Below are 17,642 nucleotides of genomic sequence, written 5' to 3'. Positions count from 1 at the left end.
CAGGAAAGAAACGGGTTGGGTTAACTGTGGTAGAATTAGACTTTATAGGTCTTGAATTATGAGACAGTGGCGTGTTGTTACCTTTGATTGTACGTATAATCTTGAGGACTACTGAAGCCGGCAAAGGTGTAATATCCGGCATAGACCGTGTTGGACCTCGAGGAGGCGGCTTCCTGCTACTTGAATCATGGAGCATAGAGTGTAACTGGTTAAAAGACTCGCTGATACTCTGCTGTCCCTCAGGTGTCTTGGCAGCTGCTGACTGTTTGATCTCTTCGCTAGCCTGCTGAAATTGAGAGATAAACGATGAGCTTCCTTCGTATAAGTTGCCAACTGGAGTTTGGGCGACATCGTAGACGCTTGGCTCAGATGAGACGGCCGGAGAGACTGAAGTATCCTGCTTTGAAACTGCAGGCGTGGAAGTAGGAGGATCTGTAGACGCAGGTGTTGATTGTGTAGGCTGTTTGTCTAACCGAACCTCAACCTTGGCTAATCGAGCTTCAAGAGAAGCTACATATTCTTCTCTTTGATCTTTGTCAGTACTGCAGAGGAAAGGAGTGATATACCTACAACTGTGATATCCGGTTGTCTTGTCTGGGACGGTCTGATTGTTGTGTGGAGTGGGCTTGTTGACAAGTGATACCGGCAGCCTTACAATTGCCACAGGGTTGGGATCTGTCACATCGGATCTAAGACAATTGAGTTAGATTCATAATGGAAAGATCTCATTGTTAACTGAATTACCTTTCTGACTTTGCATGCTTCGCACTATGTTTAGGTGGTTAGTGTTTGTATTGGTGCAGCCCTACAACTAGTGCCAGGGAACATTCTAAATATGGCACGCACCGCTCGTGGAACCTGGGAAAGACGAGCTCGCCTTGCCAAGATAGTCTCCTCACCAGACATGATTTATGTCGCTTTCACGGGTCGACGGACGGGCGGACTGTCGGAGAAGAATAGAGAATAGGTAAAGGTTTACATGCTTACTGGTGGCTATGTGGTCAGCATTGATCCTCGCTGCCACGGAACCGTGGGTCCCGTAGTCCCGAGAGTTGCAAAATTCCCTATTGACGTTAGCGGCGACCAAATCGATTGGATACCCTGGCTTCCATGGTTCCGCTATAACAAGGGAGGATTAAGGGACTCAGACTGATGATCTGCAGGGATCGTCGAATTGAGTCAGTATAAGCCATAGTAAATTACATCTTTTTCGGATACTACCTAATAACTGCTGAATGTCAGGCTCATTGAAAGGTTCAAACAGTTTTAAATATTCGATGGTGCTACCCATAACTTGCACCCATATCCTTGAATAACAAATCTCAGTCTCTCACTTTCTTGCCTTTCAGGCTTCTATCCTTCCCTTGTTTTCTTATTCTTCCACCAACTACCTAATAATAGCAACCACACAAACATCCATTCATCATGGATGCTGCAATCGAAAAGAGAAAGACTTCGGTCGACGATTCAATAGCAACAAAACAAAATGAGGTCGAGAAGCAAGCACAGCTGAGTGATCTATGGGTACAAACTCTACTCTAGTAACCCTTCACACAGCTAACATATAACAGCGCGCCTTTCAATTCGCCGACCGCCTCGACTGGGTGTTGAACGTCATCTCCCTTATTTGTTCTATCGCGAGCGGAGCAGCTATGCCCGTCATGGCTATCTTATTCGGAAAGGCCACCGGTCGTCTGGCAGACTTCGGTGGAGGCTCTGTCGACCCTGACGAGTTCAAATCCGAGGTCAACTCGTTTGTGCTCTGGTTCACCTACCTCTTCGTAGGCAAATTCGTCCTCGCCTACGTCGCTACCACAGCGATCACCATATCCGGCGTCCGAACAACACGAGTCCTTCGACAGCGAGTCCTCGAAAAGCTGCTGAGGACAGAGATATGGTATTTCGATACCGCCAATGTTGGATCCCCCGCGACTCAGCTCACAACCAACGTGACACGCATTAACCAGGGCATCGCCGAGAAGTTATCACTTCTAGTCCAGGGACTCGCCATGTTTGCATCGGCCTTTGTGGTAGCCATCGCTGTCCAATGGAAGCTGGCTCTCATCACCCTCACCGTTGTGCCCCTTTTCTTCCTCATCATGGGCGTCTTTATGTCGCTCGATGCTCCCATAGAAGCAAAGGTCACGGGTATTCACTCGCAAGCCAACGTCTTTGCACAGGAAGTCATGGCTTCTATTCGAACTGTCCACGCATTCTGGGCACATGGCAGAATGAGCGAGCGATACGACAACTATCTCAAGGAAGCTCATACCCATGGGAAGAAGAAGTCACTACTATATGGTATCATGAGCTCATCGACGTACTTTTGTATGTACTCTGGAAATGCTTTGGCTTTCTGGCAAGGCTTTCGTATGTATCGAAGCGGAGAGATTGACTCCGTCGGTACTGTCTTTACGTATGTTCTTCTTTCGAATTCTTGACTATTAAATACTAATCGTGGGATTATAGCGTCGTTCTATCTGTTCTTCTTGCCTCGTCCTCCATTGGTCTCCTGTACCCTCAGATCCCAGCTCTGGTCAACGGTGCAGCAGCTGCATCCGAGCTCTTTCAAATCTTTGATAAGCCTTCCTTACTCGATCCTCTTTCAAACGAAGGGCAAGTTCCTGAGGCGTGCAACGGAAATATTCAGGTTGAGAACATCTCGTTTTCCTACCCTTCACGACCGAACACACAGGTGCTGAAGGATATCAGCTTGGATATCCCAGCTGGCAAGACTACGGCTTTCGTTGGCGCGAGTGGTTCAGGTAAGAGTACAATTATCGGACTCTTGGAGAGATGGTATTTGCCATCCAGCGGCCGCTTACTACTCGATGGCGTGGATATATCGACACTCAATGTGAAGTGGTTTCGATCCCAGATGGCTCTTGTTCAACAGGTGAGAATCAGTGCATTTTGCCGCCTCTACAGTGAATTAACATCTCGCGTAGGAACCAGTGCTCTTCCGAGGTACCGTATTTGAGAACGTTTCAAAGGGCTTTACCGACAGCCAGAAAGCCCTTCCTCTCAAGGAACAGAGAACGCTTGTCCAAGAAGCGTGCGAGGCCAGCTACGCTCATGATTTTATTCAGAACCTTGAGCATGGCTATGACACTTATCTTGGCGAGCGAGGTGGCACTCTAAGCGGCGGTCAAAAGCAAAGAATCGCTATTGCTCGTAGCGTTGTTTCCAACCCCAAGATTCTCCTTCTTGACGAAGCTACCAGTGCTCTTGATCCCAACGCCGAACGTATCGTGCAGAAGGCGTTGTCACGCGTTTCTCAACAGCGGACGACACTTGTTATCGCCCATAGACTTTCCACTATCAGGGACGCTGATAGCATCGTGGTCCTCTCTAATGGGCAGGTCGTTGAGCAGGGCACCCATGATGACCTCCTTGCGCTTGACTCCCATTACGCTCGGCTTATTCGTGCACAAAACCTTTCTGTTGTTGGAAGAGAGATCAAGGCTGGCATAAGTGCTGACGAGAATCCCGATGCATTTGATACAGAGGATGAGGTGCGTCGTGTTATCACAGCGCAGACTCACAAGTACAGGGACGTCGAAGGCCAGGAGTCGAAGCCCAAGGACCGATCTATCCTATCAAGTATATTCCTCGTTGTCAAGGAACAGAAGGCTCTTCGTCTTTACATCATCACGTCTGCTCTTTGCTGCACTATTGCTGCGGCGACATGGCCCGGTCAAGCTCTTCTATTTTCGCGAATCATTACAGCCTTCTCAGCCGACACCTCTGCTTCGGATGTCAACTTCTACGCTCTTATGTTCTTTGTCATCGCGCTTGGAAACCTTGTTTGCTATGGTATCATTGGCTATATCGCCAACCATGTTTCGCAAACCATCTCATACCAGTACCGCTTGGAACTGTTCACTCGTATGGTTGGACTGGACATTGAATTCTTTGACCGTCCAGAGAACTCATCCGGCGCCTTGGCGTCTACTTTGTCATCGATTCCCACACACCTACAGGAGCTTCTCGGTTTAAACATATTCGTCATCGTGGTGATGTTCGTCAACATCACTGCCAGTTCGATTCTGGCAATCGCGTATGGGTGGAAGCTCGCCCTTGTCATGGTTTTCGCTGCTTTACCTCTTCTTATGGGATCTGGATACTTCAAAGTCCGCCTTGAGTCTAAACTACATGCTGGCAATGAGGCCCGATTCCGAGAAAGCGCCAGTCTCGCCAGCGAAGCAGTTTCTTCTTTGCGAACTGTCGCATCCTTGACCGCCGAGACCGACTTTATCACGCAGTATTCCGATACACTTTCTAGCATCGTCATGAAGACTATCAAGTCGCTGTCTGTTTCCATGATTGCATACGCATTCTCACAATCGATTGAGTTTCTTGTCATGGCTCTTGGATTTTGGTACGGCTCACGGCTCATGGCGTCTGGCGAGTATACTTCCGAGCAGTTCTTCCTTATCTTCATGGGTGTTTTGTTCGCAGGACAGGCTGCCAGCCAACTGTTTGCCAACTTGACTAGTCTCACCATGGCCAAGGGCGCCGCCAATTACTTATTCAACTTGCGAGAGGAGAAGGCCGTCATTCGTGAGACCAATGACAATAAGGACAAGTGCCCTGATTTCGATCAACCTATCGGCGTGACCGATGTGCACTTTCAGTACAAGAGCAGAAGCACAAAGGTTCTTCAAGGTCTGTCAATGGATATTAGTCCTTCTCAGTTCGTCGCCGTTGTTGGCCCCAGTGGCTGCGGCAAGTCCACTCTGATCTCACTGTTGGAGCGTTACTACGACGCGACCACTGGTAAGATTTGTGTGGGTGAGCAAGATATCAAAGATATGTCTCCTCGACAGTTCCGCTCCCAGATGTCCATAGTCCAGCAAGAGCCAATTCTCTACGAAGGGTCTGTGCGTGAAAACATCTTGATGGGTCTGGAAGGTGATGCCACAGACAAAACCGACGAAAGACTCAACGAAGCTGCTCGACAAGCCGATATCCTCGAATTTGCATCGTCCCTGCCCGAAGGATTCGACACTCCCTGTGGTCCTCGCGGCACAGCCTTTTCCGGTGGCCAGCGTCAACGTATCGCCATTGCACGGGCCCTTATCCGCAAGCCGAAGCTACTTCTTCTCGACGAGGCTACTTCAGCACTGGATACCCATTCTGAGAAGCTGGTTCAAGAAGCTCTGGAGCAAACGAGGAAGGAGAGTGGCTGCAGCGTGATAGCTGTGGCTCACAGACTGTCAACTATTCGAGATGCAGACATCATATTTGTCCTTGTTGGTGGAAAGGTGGCTGAGGTTGGAACGCATGAGGATCTCCAGGCCAGGAGGGGTGTTTATGCGGACATGTGCCAGGCCCAGTCCCTAGATAGAGAGACTAACGATTCATAAATTTGTTTCTTTTGTTTCTTTCCATCAATTATACTGTCACAGCCCGTTGAGAAGCGGTCCATAGATCTTAAGATATTTGTACCTTCACATACCCGTTGAAAATGCGCCATATACCAATGTTACTTGTATTCTTATCATCTAATAGCCTGCTGTTATACTTAATCCATCACTATATTAATCTTATTCCCATGTCGATCAGGGGCTTGAAGCGAAGTTTACACCTAATTCACTGGAACTGTGACGTGCTAGCGCACCAGTCGGAGTACGTCGGTAGACTCGGCAAGCGGTAGACTCTCATATTAATTGTATCACGGAAAAGGTTCACATGTAGTAATTGAGGCTATTTGAAGGATCCAGGGTTGGCTGACTAGCTCGCCTAGATGCAGGGGTTGCAATACAAACAAGTAAGCTCGAAACATTCAATGCTGACTATTTTACATAAACATAAGTCATCCTTTGAGAATATGTCACAATTTCGTATTACATGGAGTGATCACGCTGTCGTCCTTCCAAGTGTCACGCCGCACTAAATATTCTGCTTCATCCTACGACCAGCGATATCCGCGTTTTGGGCAACAGGCTAAATCCATCAATCGGATAAGCCCACGAAGTTGTCTCACTCGAAATGTGAATAGTCACAGCTATGATCCCTTCCTTATCCGTAGGAAACGGAAGGTGAACTAGAACAAGAAGGTCGAGGATCCGGAACCAGACACCCCGAACCTGGTAGTAGTGGAGACACTACGACCTTGAAACGGTGAGTTCTCCACTAGGATAAGAACAAAACTTTGAAGGAATCTAATGCCGGTAGATATGCAGTTGAGGTAAAGTCAAATAGAGTGTGGCTTGGCTTTGAACCTGCATTGTATACCCCTGAGGGAGATTTCTGGATTGGGAAGTTTGTTTCTGACATCGGACCTTTAACTACAAGGTTCCAAGACAAACAGGGTAAGAAGAGTGACAGTTTGTATAATTGTCAGAGTAGCAGTTGAGTAAGATGCATAAGGCGCAGCGCATTTTGCATAATACGGAACCAAAGTATCGGTTAGATTACACTTATCGAGCCAAGAGCCGAAACCTGTTCATACCAGAAAGTTTAGTATAAAAAGAACCCTAAATCTTCCACTGATATCAACCTCTTTTTCTTTCCTATCGTCGATCCTCACTGATCAGCGAACATGGACACTCCAAGCTCCCTCCGACGCCTCGCCGTCGCCCTCCTGTCTTTGGCTCCTACTGTCCTGGCCCAGAACAAGGCCGATGTCATCTCCAAATGCCTCGATGACGCCGGTATCCGTAATGTCATCGACACGGACAGTTCATGGGCCCAAGAAACAGTCATGTTCCAGAAGCGTCTCAAGCCTGACCCTGAAGCCATCGCTTTCCCTGAAAACAGTGACGAAGTCGCCTCTGCCTTGAAGTGTGCGCGCGAATCAAAGGTCAAGGCCAATGCTCTTGGGCCTGCCCACTCGTTCCAGGGTAACGGCTTTGGAATCCCTGGCAACCTGGTCATCAACATGGCTGCCTTTGACGAGGTTAGCTATGATAAGAAGTCCACCCTTCTGACCTTTGGCGGAGGTACCCATGTCGGCCCCGTTCAAAAGTACCTCTGGGATACTGCCGGTCGTCACGTCCCTCACGTCCGTGGCGCCCACGTTGGTGTCACTGGCTCTAGCATCGGAGGCGGCTTCGGTACCACTTCACGATACCTTGGAACCCCCATGGATAATCTCGTTGAGATCCAGTACATGCTGTACAACGGAACCATTGTCAACGCCAAGAAAGGCTCTGACCTGTTCTGGGCCGCCCAGGGAGCAGGCGCTTCGTTTGGTATCATCCTCTCCACAAAGACCAAGACCTTCAAGCCTCAGTTCGACAAGGCTATCAACTTCACCCTGTCTATGGGCGACCTGACCCCCGAGGCTGGCGCAAAGGCTCTCGTAGCCATTCAGGACTACTCTCTCAGCAAGGACTGCCCCGACACTTGGGCGTTCCGATGGAACATCATGGCTCCTCCCTACGATGGTACTGGATACTTCTACGGCAACCCTTCTTCGTTTGACAGCGTCATGGCCCCTCTTGTCAAGAAGCTCAAGACTATTAGCTCCAATACTGCGGTCAAGAGCACTGTCCTTCCCTGGTGGGATCTCGAAGTCGCTGTCGCTGGACCTGGTATGAACCAGCCCAACGGTGGAGCTCTCGGAGGCCGATCCTTCTACACTCAGTCTCTGACTACCACCACCGACCACCCTCTTACTGTCAAGCAAGCCCAGATCCTCTTCGAGGGCACCACTCTGGCTTTCAACCGCACCGACATGACCAAGTTCGGATACATGGATCTCTGGGGTGGCGTCTCTCGGTCTATCAAGGATAGCGACACGGCCTATGCCCACGGCAAGAATCTTTGGTTGATTCGCTGGGATGCCAATGCCATTGGCGCCTACCCTAGTGATGGTATTAGCTACATGAGAGCCTCTATCAAGCCCTTCGAAGACTCACTTGTCAAGGGCGGTGCCAAGCTTCGGGGCTTCGTCAACTATGCCGACACTGAGCTTACTGAGAAGGAATGGAGCTCTCGCCTGTATGATGGCAACTTCGAACGTCTCAAGCAAATCAAGGCTCGATATGATCCAGAGGGCCTGTTCATCAACCACAGACAATCGATTCCTCTGCCTTGAGTTTTGGGCCTGTCTGGATGATGAATCAGAATGAATGACGATACTTTGTCACGTATATAGTGTATGTCCAATATCAGTACAAATACTTATCATTATCGCAAATAAGCATAAATGCATAAATCTCCGATACTCCAAACCCCGCTCCAGCGTTACAGCGAAGCCAGGAGGTGACAAAAAGCTTGGCCACTACAAACCAGGGCACAAAGGAATGACCTCAAGAGTCTCATTCAAGTAGTACAAAGGTGACTTGGTAATTTTGTCTCGCATGCTTCAGTGACTATCATTTCTGATACCCTGGGGCAAGGTTTGCCTAGCTCCGATATTTCCAAGTCAGGAACAAGTTTGGTAGTAATTGCGTGTTGCATTAATGACGAAAGAGACTTTTTCTTTTTCTTTTTAGCCTGTTTGTTTGATTACGTGGGTAGGCCCAGGTTACTTATCTCAGCAAACTCTATATCAAACCCCTCTTCCTGCGTCTCACCACTTTCTTCATTTTGCAGTTGGCTTCAGCACTGTAGCTCTACGAAAATGAAGTTCCTCAATCCAATTGCTGTTATACTCTCGCTTGCTTCGTCTATCGCCCTGGGAGCGGAGGCTGCAACCACTGAAAGCAGTCATCTTAGGGGAGAAGAGGTCAAGTATCAAGGATGTCAGTAGTACATGTTTCACGTTTTGCCGCGTTTTTGTTCTCGAAGTGTCTAACAAATCAATAACAGTGACTCTGTACGTATCGAAGCCACACAAGTCGTTGGGCTACAAGACGCCAGGAACCAGGGTTGGGGTGCTGTTTTTGACAGACATCTACGGTCTCAAACTTAAAGAGAACAAAGAGTAAGGTGACCTCTCACAATAATTATCACTCTTACTGACCAGCTGGACCTAGGTTGGTCGACAAATTTGCCAAGGAGGGCTACATCACCGTCGCACCAGATTTGTTCAAAGGGTCCCCAGCACCAAGCGAAGATACACCCGGCTTCAACGTGACTGAGTTTCTGGCCAAGTACCGTCCCAGCGTGACCGACCCTGTGGTTGCCAAGGCAATCAAGTACATTCGTGAAGAGCTCAAGGTTAGCAAGGTTGCTGCGACTGGCTATTGCTACGGTGGACGATATGTTTTCCGTCAGCTTGATAAGAAGGGTGGAGTAGATGTTGGCTTCACGGCGCATCCAAGTTTATTACAGACTGAAGAAATTGAGGCTGTCACAAAGCCTGTTTCTATTGCTGGCGCAGGTAGGTTCTGCTCTCGTTATTGTTCTCTAACTTGAGTGGAAGCTGACTATTCTTTAGCCGACGACAACATCTTCCCCCAGCCTAGACAGGCGGAGACCAACGCGATCCTCACAAAGATTGGAAAGCCGTTTTCTTCGGCTCTGTACAGTGGAACGACTCATGGATTTGCAGTTCGTGCGAATACGTCGGATCCCCAGCAGGCCTTTGCCAAGAACGAGGCTTTTTACCAGGCTGTTCGTTTCTTCGAAGCTTGGGACTAGCATGATCTACGATAGTCCGTATGGTGCAGCTACAATTTTACGTGTATATATACTTTTCTTCGGGTATTCAATAAATTAGGATATCAATGGAATATAGGCTTGAAGTCCCTCCATAACGCCAATAGCAGAGAGTCTATTCAATCTCTGTATGGGACGTAACGACATAACCACAACAAGCGTTATGGTTTATGAATCTGGAGGGCTAATCAAGTTCAACTTTATCTAGATTCTGCCCTCGTTCTTATCGTGCAGCTGCACCTCCCTCCCTCTCTTTTCATACGTTACATTCGTCGCTTTCAAGAGTTTTCAAACGCTGTCATCTCAACACCTACACTTGAGACCGTCATATAACAGACAAATGGGATAAGACAACATAACAGATCCATTGCTACACTCTCAAAAACTCTACATTCGTCCTTGTTCCCAAACAAAGTCCCTCGCTCATCTCTACGACAAGCGATTCAAGGCCGATTAGCCACGACGCCCAACCACCGAGCAATCCGATTCCCAAGAACCATATTCACAATAAAGCCCCGACCCGTTATGTTATACGAACTTCTCGGCCAAAACCTTCTCCCCAAAACATCCACCACTAGAGCTCTACGAATGTCAATAGCTCACAGAGAACTTCCCGTCGCGGAACGGGCAAAGCATCCCACATACCTGACGATAAGGTTTCCATCTTCAATCACACTTTTTCGAGCATCATGACTCTAATGCTTACGCAGGACCTGTTTTTTTTTTTTTTTTTTTTTTTTTTTTTTGGTTGCCCTGCCCTAATATAAGGTTCAGCTGGGCATAAAATGCGTTGCTTCCATCCAGCTTTTTTTCCTCTTCCCTCCCTGGGTATTCAACAAGTATCGACTATAATGGGTATCTCTGGGGTCATTAGCACAACCCCGAGACCAGTGTTATTGACAGTGAGCGTTTGAAATGATATCTGTCTGAACTTAGTAATCAAGATGCACGATATTACTCTGAGATCCCATGACCTCCGGACCAGTACTTTAGGGCCTTTCATATTCATAGACTAAAGTACTGACTTGTGAACATCAGTATATCAAAAAGCATTATTTCTTCAGTCACTGACTTGGAATCTCTCACATGGGTGCTGGCCGGTGACTTGCTAACGCTGGTTTTTGGCCATGGTTGTTGATATAAACTACACAGCTATTTCAGAACAAGACAAGTGGTAAGGACAATCTTGATTAAGCTCGAAGCATTTCACTGAAGCCTCTGCTTCAGAGACGAGAATAACTACAGCATATTTCAATTCCGCCCCAGCTGGGTAAGAGGTGTGTCTCATTATACTCCCAAATAATTATGGAGTAATTACTGTTCGAACCATTCCGATGCCATTGTGTCCAACGCCAACAAGCAATATCCAGTTACGGAATTCTATGCAATGTCCCTCCTAAGGAATACAGCATCAACTGGGGGCTCTTCAGGGTCCGTGTAGAAGTCGGGTTCCGTATGAATCAACCTGTATCCCCTTCGTTCATACCATTCCTGGTTAGTAGACTGCAAAACTGTCAGCGAAAGGCTTCATGTCACAAGATATAAAACTTACAGCTAGTTCCACCCCTTTCTCTCTGTAAATCCTCTTTTGCGTATCCTTCTGGGCAGTGTCGATGGCTAGGGTCTTGGCACATAGCGGCTCGTCAATGGCCATTGATTCAACAAGGTCCATAGCGGCGCGTCCGATGCCTTTGCTTCGCAGTGCTTTGGAAATGTAAAAGGTTTTGATCCAATAGACTCCTTTCTCGGGAAGGTCCAGAACGAAGTCTCCCATCTTCTCATTGGTATGGTCAAGCGAGATGTGGCCGACTGGGTAAAACTTTGTGTGTGATGGCGTTCGTGGCTTGGCTCGGAGGCTGTCGGCGGTGTCTACCAATGGCTCTTTCTCCTATGAACCTGTTAGTCATTGGCTTTGAGACATCGTATAATGAACTTACAGCGGGGAATGCATCGAAATGAAGTTCAAGGGATTCGCGTGTCTGAGGGTTCTCCGGTCGAAGTGTCTAAGTAGATTAGCACAAGTTATTACGTATTCTACTGAAGCCATGGACTCACAATCCAAAATATACACTTTTCTCCTGAGGTCTGCTTCGTTTTCCATCCGTCGACTCGCTGTTTATCCCAGCCGCATTGAACTCTCTGTTCATAGATACGATTGACGTGCTCTGTTGAGCTGGGGTCCCAGGGAACCAATAGGATCTGGTCTTGACGAGTTGCTGACGGCATGATAGGAGGAGATATCTTCAACAATCAAACTCTAGAAATTCAATAGAAAATAAAGTTTGAGGTAGTTTTTTGAGACTAATTGGTAACCCTGAGGAATCTCAGCATTTCTACAGAGTACATGTGTCCCCTGAAGGGCGTACATGACTCATAGAAGACCGGAGACAGGTTTGTCCGGAGCTCCGTGTCTCCAAGATGCATCCACAACCAACACGTAGACCTGCCTTTCCTGTCTAGATCAAATTAGCAGTGAGTAGCATCAATGCCACTTTTATAAACATAGTAGAATTGCCATATTATACTCTAAAATAGTTCACTATTAAAGTGAAAAGGCGCTGTATAGTAGTAACTATCCATAATGCAGAGACAGTCATCACTTCAACAGTATTAAAACTTGCAATAGCTTGAGCCACATATTGAAACAAAGGCCATAACCCGTGCAACCGTGAGGATATAATATCTGGCAACAAACAAATACCCTCCCAAAAGAGGACGGACAAGGTGAGTCCCCCTACTACAATGCTGAAAATCAAGATGAAAAGAAATCCTGCCCATGCCGATGAATCGCCTATCTCTGGTCGACCACTGTAGATTTGGGCAATAAGATTGAGTATACCGAGGACCTATTAGCCTTAGCCTGTGTCCTTCAGGAGAAACAATATCGTGGTACCAATGCAGCCACCGTAAATTGTTGTAGCTGGCGGGAAAGTATCTGTTGTTCGTCTACATGAGAGTTCTTGCTCTACATTGCCAAATTAGCTGTTGCTCCATCTCACTACATTGAGACGAGCTCAAGATCACTACGTACCTCACGTCTAGCTTCGTCAACCAGATAATCCAGCTCGTAACTAATCTCTCGCAATCTATTGCGCGACGCAACGACCCTCCCCAAAGACTTCTTAGCATTGGGCTCGTCCGCCACACTCAGCCATTGGGGGCTACAAGGGAGGCCCTCAGGGCTGATGCAAACATCTTGGCCAAGAAACTCGTTGAATTTTCGGAGTATTTGGAGAGTAGTGTTTCTGACATGACCTATAGACTCTTGGAATTGAATCCTCCATTCTTGATGCTTTTCGGACATAAATCTTTTGGGTGTATATTGTCGGTGATCTGCGGTCTATAGGTTCCGCTTGATCAGATTTGTGATGCACTTGTACGTCTCTGGGGGGTGTTCAGAGCGGACAGGTACTTACATGTTGATAGAGACTAGCCGCATATTCTTCCTGGATGTAAGCATGATGCTCAGCGATCCCTTCGAGGGTGGCTGCCAAAGCTGCAAGAGCATAAGCCCTTGGTGAAACAATTGTGTCAGCAGAGTTGAACTTTGCATCGACAATGATGGGGTCTATGCCACCAACTGCAACATCTTCCTCTTCTTCCACAGATAACTTTGGTACTTCATCGGCGAAGTCTTCGTCCAGAAATACAGCAGTCCAGTAGCGCTCACTCTTGCCTGTGATCATGAATGCGCATGCCGCTCGGTGCAGGAATACCCCTGTACTGCTCTCTGAAGGTTCTTTCGGCTCTGGGCGATTTATGCCTAGAAAGGAGAGGTTTATGCGAGATCGAAACGGCTTCCGATCATTGAAGATTCTCCTTATATCTTCTCGGTCTTCGAACCTAATAGCAAAGAAGGGAAGAGTAAACGAAATAACAAAGTGATCATTCCACCAGCTCTGTGAACAGAGCACAATGTCAGCGTGTCGAAATTTGGGAATGATGTTATAGAAAGGCCACCTACAGACTCTCCGAGACCGATTTGAGGTGTTGGTTTCTCGCTAATATAGGTAGCAAATAATTCTTGGAAGGCCTCGCGCTGATGCACCAGGGCTGTTCTCATAAGAGTCAGAATACTTGTTCCATTGGGGTAATTTACATATCTTGCTATATGTTAGACTCCGAACATATGACTTGTCCTGACAATGCGTACAGAAGTTACATACATGCTTCGACGATGGCTAACAGTGGCATTCGGAGTGCGGATAGAGAATGGCTACGTAAAAGGATATAATTAATATTTTTGACATTTCAGATGCAAGTCGCATAACTCAATGAAACAAATAATTAGTTGCTCACCTTTTTCTGCAAGACTGCGTAAAGCTCAAGATAGTTAAGTACTCTGCCATACGTTCTTTCAGACGGTGGAAGCAATTGAGCAGAACCATCCCAGTCCGAAACCCAAGCTCGGGGTTCCTGCAAGTCCCGGAACCCAGGGTTATTAGAATCACCAGAAACCGAGTTGTCCAAAACGAATGAAGCTCCTTCACAGAAGGATTCGATATACGATGATATTCGTTTCCATCGTTGTGACCTTGGGTCAGGCAGGATGAAAGTGGAAATCTCCGGTACATCAGGATCATGCTCCCTGACCATTTCGAGATATGTGAGATTCTCACGTGATCCAATAGAATCGACCTGCATGCCATATCGTGGTTTCCAACGGTCGTGGATGGAGAAATTTGGAGCACATGCGCAACCCTCAACGGGTTGACATTCGTTATAGGCGCATTGTGTTACGCTTCTTTTTAGTGGTCTGGACATTGCATCTTGGCAGGGGATTTTATTTTGAAGTGACTGTGGCGACTGATGTGCGAATAATACAACGCTGAAAAACTCATGAATCATGCGCATCAAGAGCGACTATATATCCTGCTGGTTGGGCAGTTAGGACAACGAGGAAATCCGCAAAAAGGACACGGATCAACGCTGACCTTCATAGATCCATTTCCACAGGAACACTGAGATCCTATCAGCATTCCGAGGCCACTCAAAGTAATACGTTTGTGATTTGAACTTACACAAGTCCAAACCCAGATCACCCTCCTACGGGGTGGCATTTTTTTGATTGGCGACGGTGATGTGGCTGGCAACTGATCAGATTATTATAAGACCAAAGTAAGAGCCAAGCAGGAATACCGTGTGACCCATGGGTAGGCCTCAAACCCGAAGTTGGTGTCAAGTATTCATCGATAGTATCGAGGTTGCCTTCGGTTGCCTTCTCTGAACCCACTTCTAATTGGCTAGATTCGGCGTAGTACAGTCCAACGCTATTATTATACGACCGAGAGGCGTCTTTCTTGGGTGCCATGGTTGCAAATTGAAGATGGCTCTAGATCTGACTCTTTGTTTTTTTGAACTCAAGATACAGGACGTCTTATTTCGACCTGATCAGGCCGCAATGCAGAAGTCCATGAGTATTCAAAGATCAAACCGAACAGAGAAAAAAAGAATATCGCAATACACTGTTCTGCAAAATCACGATATACGGTTAACAGGCTGGCTTTTAAGAGTTATTCGAGCAAAACATTGGAGTAGCACATGGTTTTCAGGTATATTGGTTGTCTTGCCACTAGCCATCCTTGGAGGAACCTGTATTTCGTCTCTGTAGCCAATGGATTGTTCAATTTAGCGATATTATCATTATAGGAAAGTCGCACATTATGGATGTTCGTTGAATAATCAAACGTGGCTCATCTTTCAGTCATACCGTGGTATTGACCTTCCCAATGCGGTGTCTTCAGCGAATATTCTACTATTGTTGAACAAAACAAGTCACCGTTTCCCTTCCAGTTAGACAGAGAGTTTGAGTGTTGGGAAATCCTCTTTAACATTCTCAATGCTGAGAGAATGGCTGTTGATTACATGTGTTCAAAACCTGCCACATCAACTGAAGGGCGGTTTAGCCAGCGATCTCTGAGACAAGATTCGTCATCTGAGATACCCCCGTTGGCCTTTGACGAGATGGAAAACACGGAAGTCTGAATCAAAAGTTCTTGCTGGGGTTCCAGTCCCCCCGAAATTGACACCGCTGCGGCTGGGATGAGTGTTCGTTGGCGAACGATATTGGTGTTTGAATCGGGTTTCAGCGCGTAGCTCTCGACTGGTGTTTTGAATCGGTCCAGTAGAGCCTCAATCGAGATACCACTACATCCATCTTCCGAGGAGATCAGTGTTGAAACATTATCTGAGTAGATTCCTTCAGATTTGCCTGGCGTGGCGTCGTCGAGTGTGTCGATCGTTGGTAGGATCATGCCATCGGCGGCCTTTCGGCCATGGATAGCAAATCCACCTTCAATAGTATGAAGAGAAGGAATGCTTTTGTTGCAGCGTATGCGATGCATCCGAATATGCCAGTCTGGCCACTGGTCGGTGGGCGGCACAAGAATGGTGTCAACAGCCACCGCTCGATCGCCCCAGGGATACCATGTCACACTGGCGATCGTAACATCGGCGTGGGACCCGTTGTGTAATTTCGTCCTCAAATTCCCAAACGTCACCGCATCGCACTTCCATTTCACAGCCCAGGTTTCTCCACCATCCCTACTCAATGCCAGCTGATTGTCCGGGGCGATCTGTTGAATGAGAGGTCCTGTAGGCACAGAGAAACCAAAAGCTGAAGAATAGGCAAACTTGGAGTATTTCGCCTGATTGGCCTTCATTGGCCAAGCCACAAATTGACCGGGAGAAAGCATGAAGTGATGGTTTCCGAGTGGGTGATTGCATAGGATTTGTTGGGGAGCGACGATTGTTTGTGTTGGAGGGTCAAAGGCTGGGTATTCCGATTCTTCTGAGGCCCAAAACTCGTCATCATCGGCTAGACCAACAGCGATGAGAGTTTTAAGAGACCAGTAAACTGATTGCGGAGAGTTGTAATCTTCGGCCATAAACATGTTTCTGTGTCTTGTTAGTTAGCTGTTTCTGAGGCAAGGTAGACTTTAGCATACGGATATAGCCATCCAATGGTAAGGGTACCATCAGTACCAAATATGTCAGCCGAATTGTGAGCCCACCATCTGAGATGCCGTGTGAGGAAGCCTTTGATAGCCCCTGGTGAATCAAGCGGCTTAGGCATACCAGGGACTTTTGCAAATGCCAAAGCACCGAAGAATCCTCCACAGGCAAATCGATATGTCAACGATCGACCGAAAGGAATAGAAGAACCTTTATGTTGTCAGTACTTCCAGCGATCTGATCCTGCGTTCTAATTCACCTTGAGCATCAAAGTATCTCCATATCTGTGAGCCAAAGTCACGTGCTCTTTGTCGATACATCTCACATCTCTTCTCGTCCAGGTCGGCAGCGAACTTTGAGTAAAGAACCTGGCTGAATTGAATGGCGAAGCTTCCAGAGTAGTAGTCTGCTTGTCGTCCCACTCCAATGGCATCTCGACGTCCAGTCTTTTTGGTAAGCTCCTGCTCTTGGATCGCCTGCTCGACTGTTTGCCATGGTCCGTCACCTGACCACCCATCCTCGAGATAGAAGCTATCTAATATATCAAGATCTGCATCTAGTTCAGATTGGACTTGAGAAAGAGGCACACCGCAGGTCTTGACTAGGGCCAAGTTGCAGAATACGCGGAACCATCTCCAATTATTTCGGGGCATCTGCTTTCCGTTGATGGAGCTGAGCCAGGATTTGACGTTGTTCTTTTGACTGTCACTCAGCGGGTTGTAAAATCGGTTTGGTGCGGCGATAAGGGCAAATGCAATCATCTCAGCTTCGACCATTTTCTGATCCATGTGGTTCATAGCACCCCAATATTCGGAGTGCTCTGGATCTGTCCCTGCTATGAAGCCCTGAACCCATGGCTGGACTAATTCGTCGACGCGAGCTACTAGCTCTTTGTTTTTGATAGAGTCGTATCCGTAGAGCAATGGTGCAATCGCCCACAGTGGCCTCGCAAAACCTTCTAGCTGGGCAGCCGACTCATCGAAATGTGCACCTGTTGCTACCGGTATACGAATTCGAGATTTATCTGGTGAGAAGTATTTATTGAGGGGACTTATGAGTGCGATAATGGCCTCGATAAAGTCGTCTCGGCTTTCGAACTTGTTATCGGAGAATCCTGGTAGCGGTGGCATTTT

The 17,642-nt window shown here is 47.4% G+C and overlaps 5 protein-coding genes across 5 annotated transcripts; 3 read left to right on the top strand and 2 right to left on the bottom strand.

Moving 5' to 3' along the window:
• Positions 1-1,425: 1,425 nt before the first annotated feature.
• On the top strand, positions 1,426-5,369 carry FGSG_08823 (uncharacterized protein; the record flags this gene model as incomplete). The annotated part of the gene is made up of 4 exons (XM_011321589.1): positions 1,426-1,524; positions 1,572-2,416; positions 2,470-2,896; positions 2,949-5,369. The coding sequence occupies 4 exons, from the start codon at positions 1,426-1,428 to the stop codon at positions 5,367-5,369; spliced, it is 3,792 nt and encodes a 1,263-aa protein (XP_011319891.1).
• A 1,178-nt stretch (positions 5,370-6,547) lies between these two features.
• Positions 6,548-8,047, top strand: FGSG_08824 (uncharacterized protein; the record flags this gene model as incomplete). Its single annotated transcript, XM_011321588.1, has 1 exon — positions 6,548-8,047. One exon carries the CDS (start codon positions 6,548-6,550, stop codon positions 8,045-8,047), a length of 1,500 nt encoding a protein of 499 aa, XP_011319890.1.
• Positions 8,048-8,575: 528 nt separating this feature from the next.
• FGSG_08825 (uncharacterized protein) lies at positions 8,576-9,627 on the top strand (the record flags this gene model as incomplete). The annotated part of the gene is made up of 4 exons (XM_011321587.1): positions 8,576-8,696; positions 8,764-8,878; positions 8,931-9,277; positions 9,335-9,627. The coding sequence occupies 4 exons, from the start codon at positions 8,576-8,578 to the stop codon at positions 9,535-9,537; spliced, it is 786 nt and encodes a 261-aa protein (XP_011319889.1). The 3' UTR covers positions 9,538-9,627.
• Positions 9,628-10,935: 1,308 nt separating this feature from the next.
• Positions 10,936-14,151, bottom strand: FGSG_08826 (uncharacterized protein; the record flags this gene model as incomplete). Its single annotated transcript, XM_011321586.1, has 10 exons — positions 10,936-11,058; positions 11,108-11,443; positions 11,493-11,558; positions 11,611-11,796; positions 11,922-12,011; positions 12,587-12,895; positions 12,972-13,454; positions 13,520-13,631; positions 13,722-13,771; positions 13,855-14,151. The coding sequence occupies 10 exons, from the start codon at positions 14,149-14,151 to the stop codon at positions 10,936-10,938; spliced, it is 2,052 nt and encodes a 683-aa protein (XP_011319888.1).
• Positions 14,152-15,416: 1,265 nt separating this feature from the next.
• On the bottom strand, positions 15,417-17,639 carry FGSG_08827 (uncharacterized protein; the record flags this gene model as incomplete). The annotated part of the gene is made up of 3 exons (XM_011321585.1): positions 15,417-16,452; positions 16,503-16,719; positions 16,835-17,639. The coding sequence occupies 3 exons, from the start codon at positions 17,637-17,639 to the stop codon at positions 15,417-15,419; spliced, it is 2,058 nt and encodes a 685-aa protein (XP_011319887.1).
• Positions 17,640-17,642: the final 3 nt, after the last annotated feature.

The sequence above is a fragment of the Fusarium graminearum genome, chromosome 2, assembly GCF_000240135.3.
Source record: "Fusarium graminearum PH-1 chromosome 2, whole genome shotgun sequence".
Taxonomy (NCBI): domain Eukaryota; kingdom Fungi; phylum Ascomycota; class Sordariomycetes; order Hypocreales; family Nectriaceae; genus Fusarium; species Fusarium graminearum.
The sequence above is the reverse complement of the archived record's forward strand: the minus strand, read 5'-3'. Positions and strand labels throughout refer to the sequence as shown.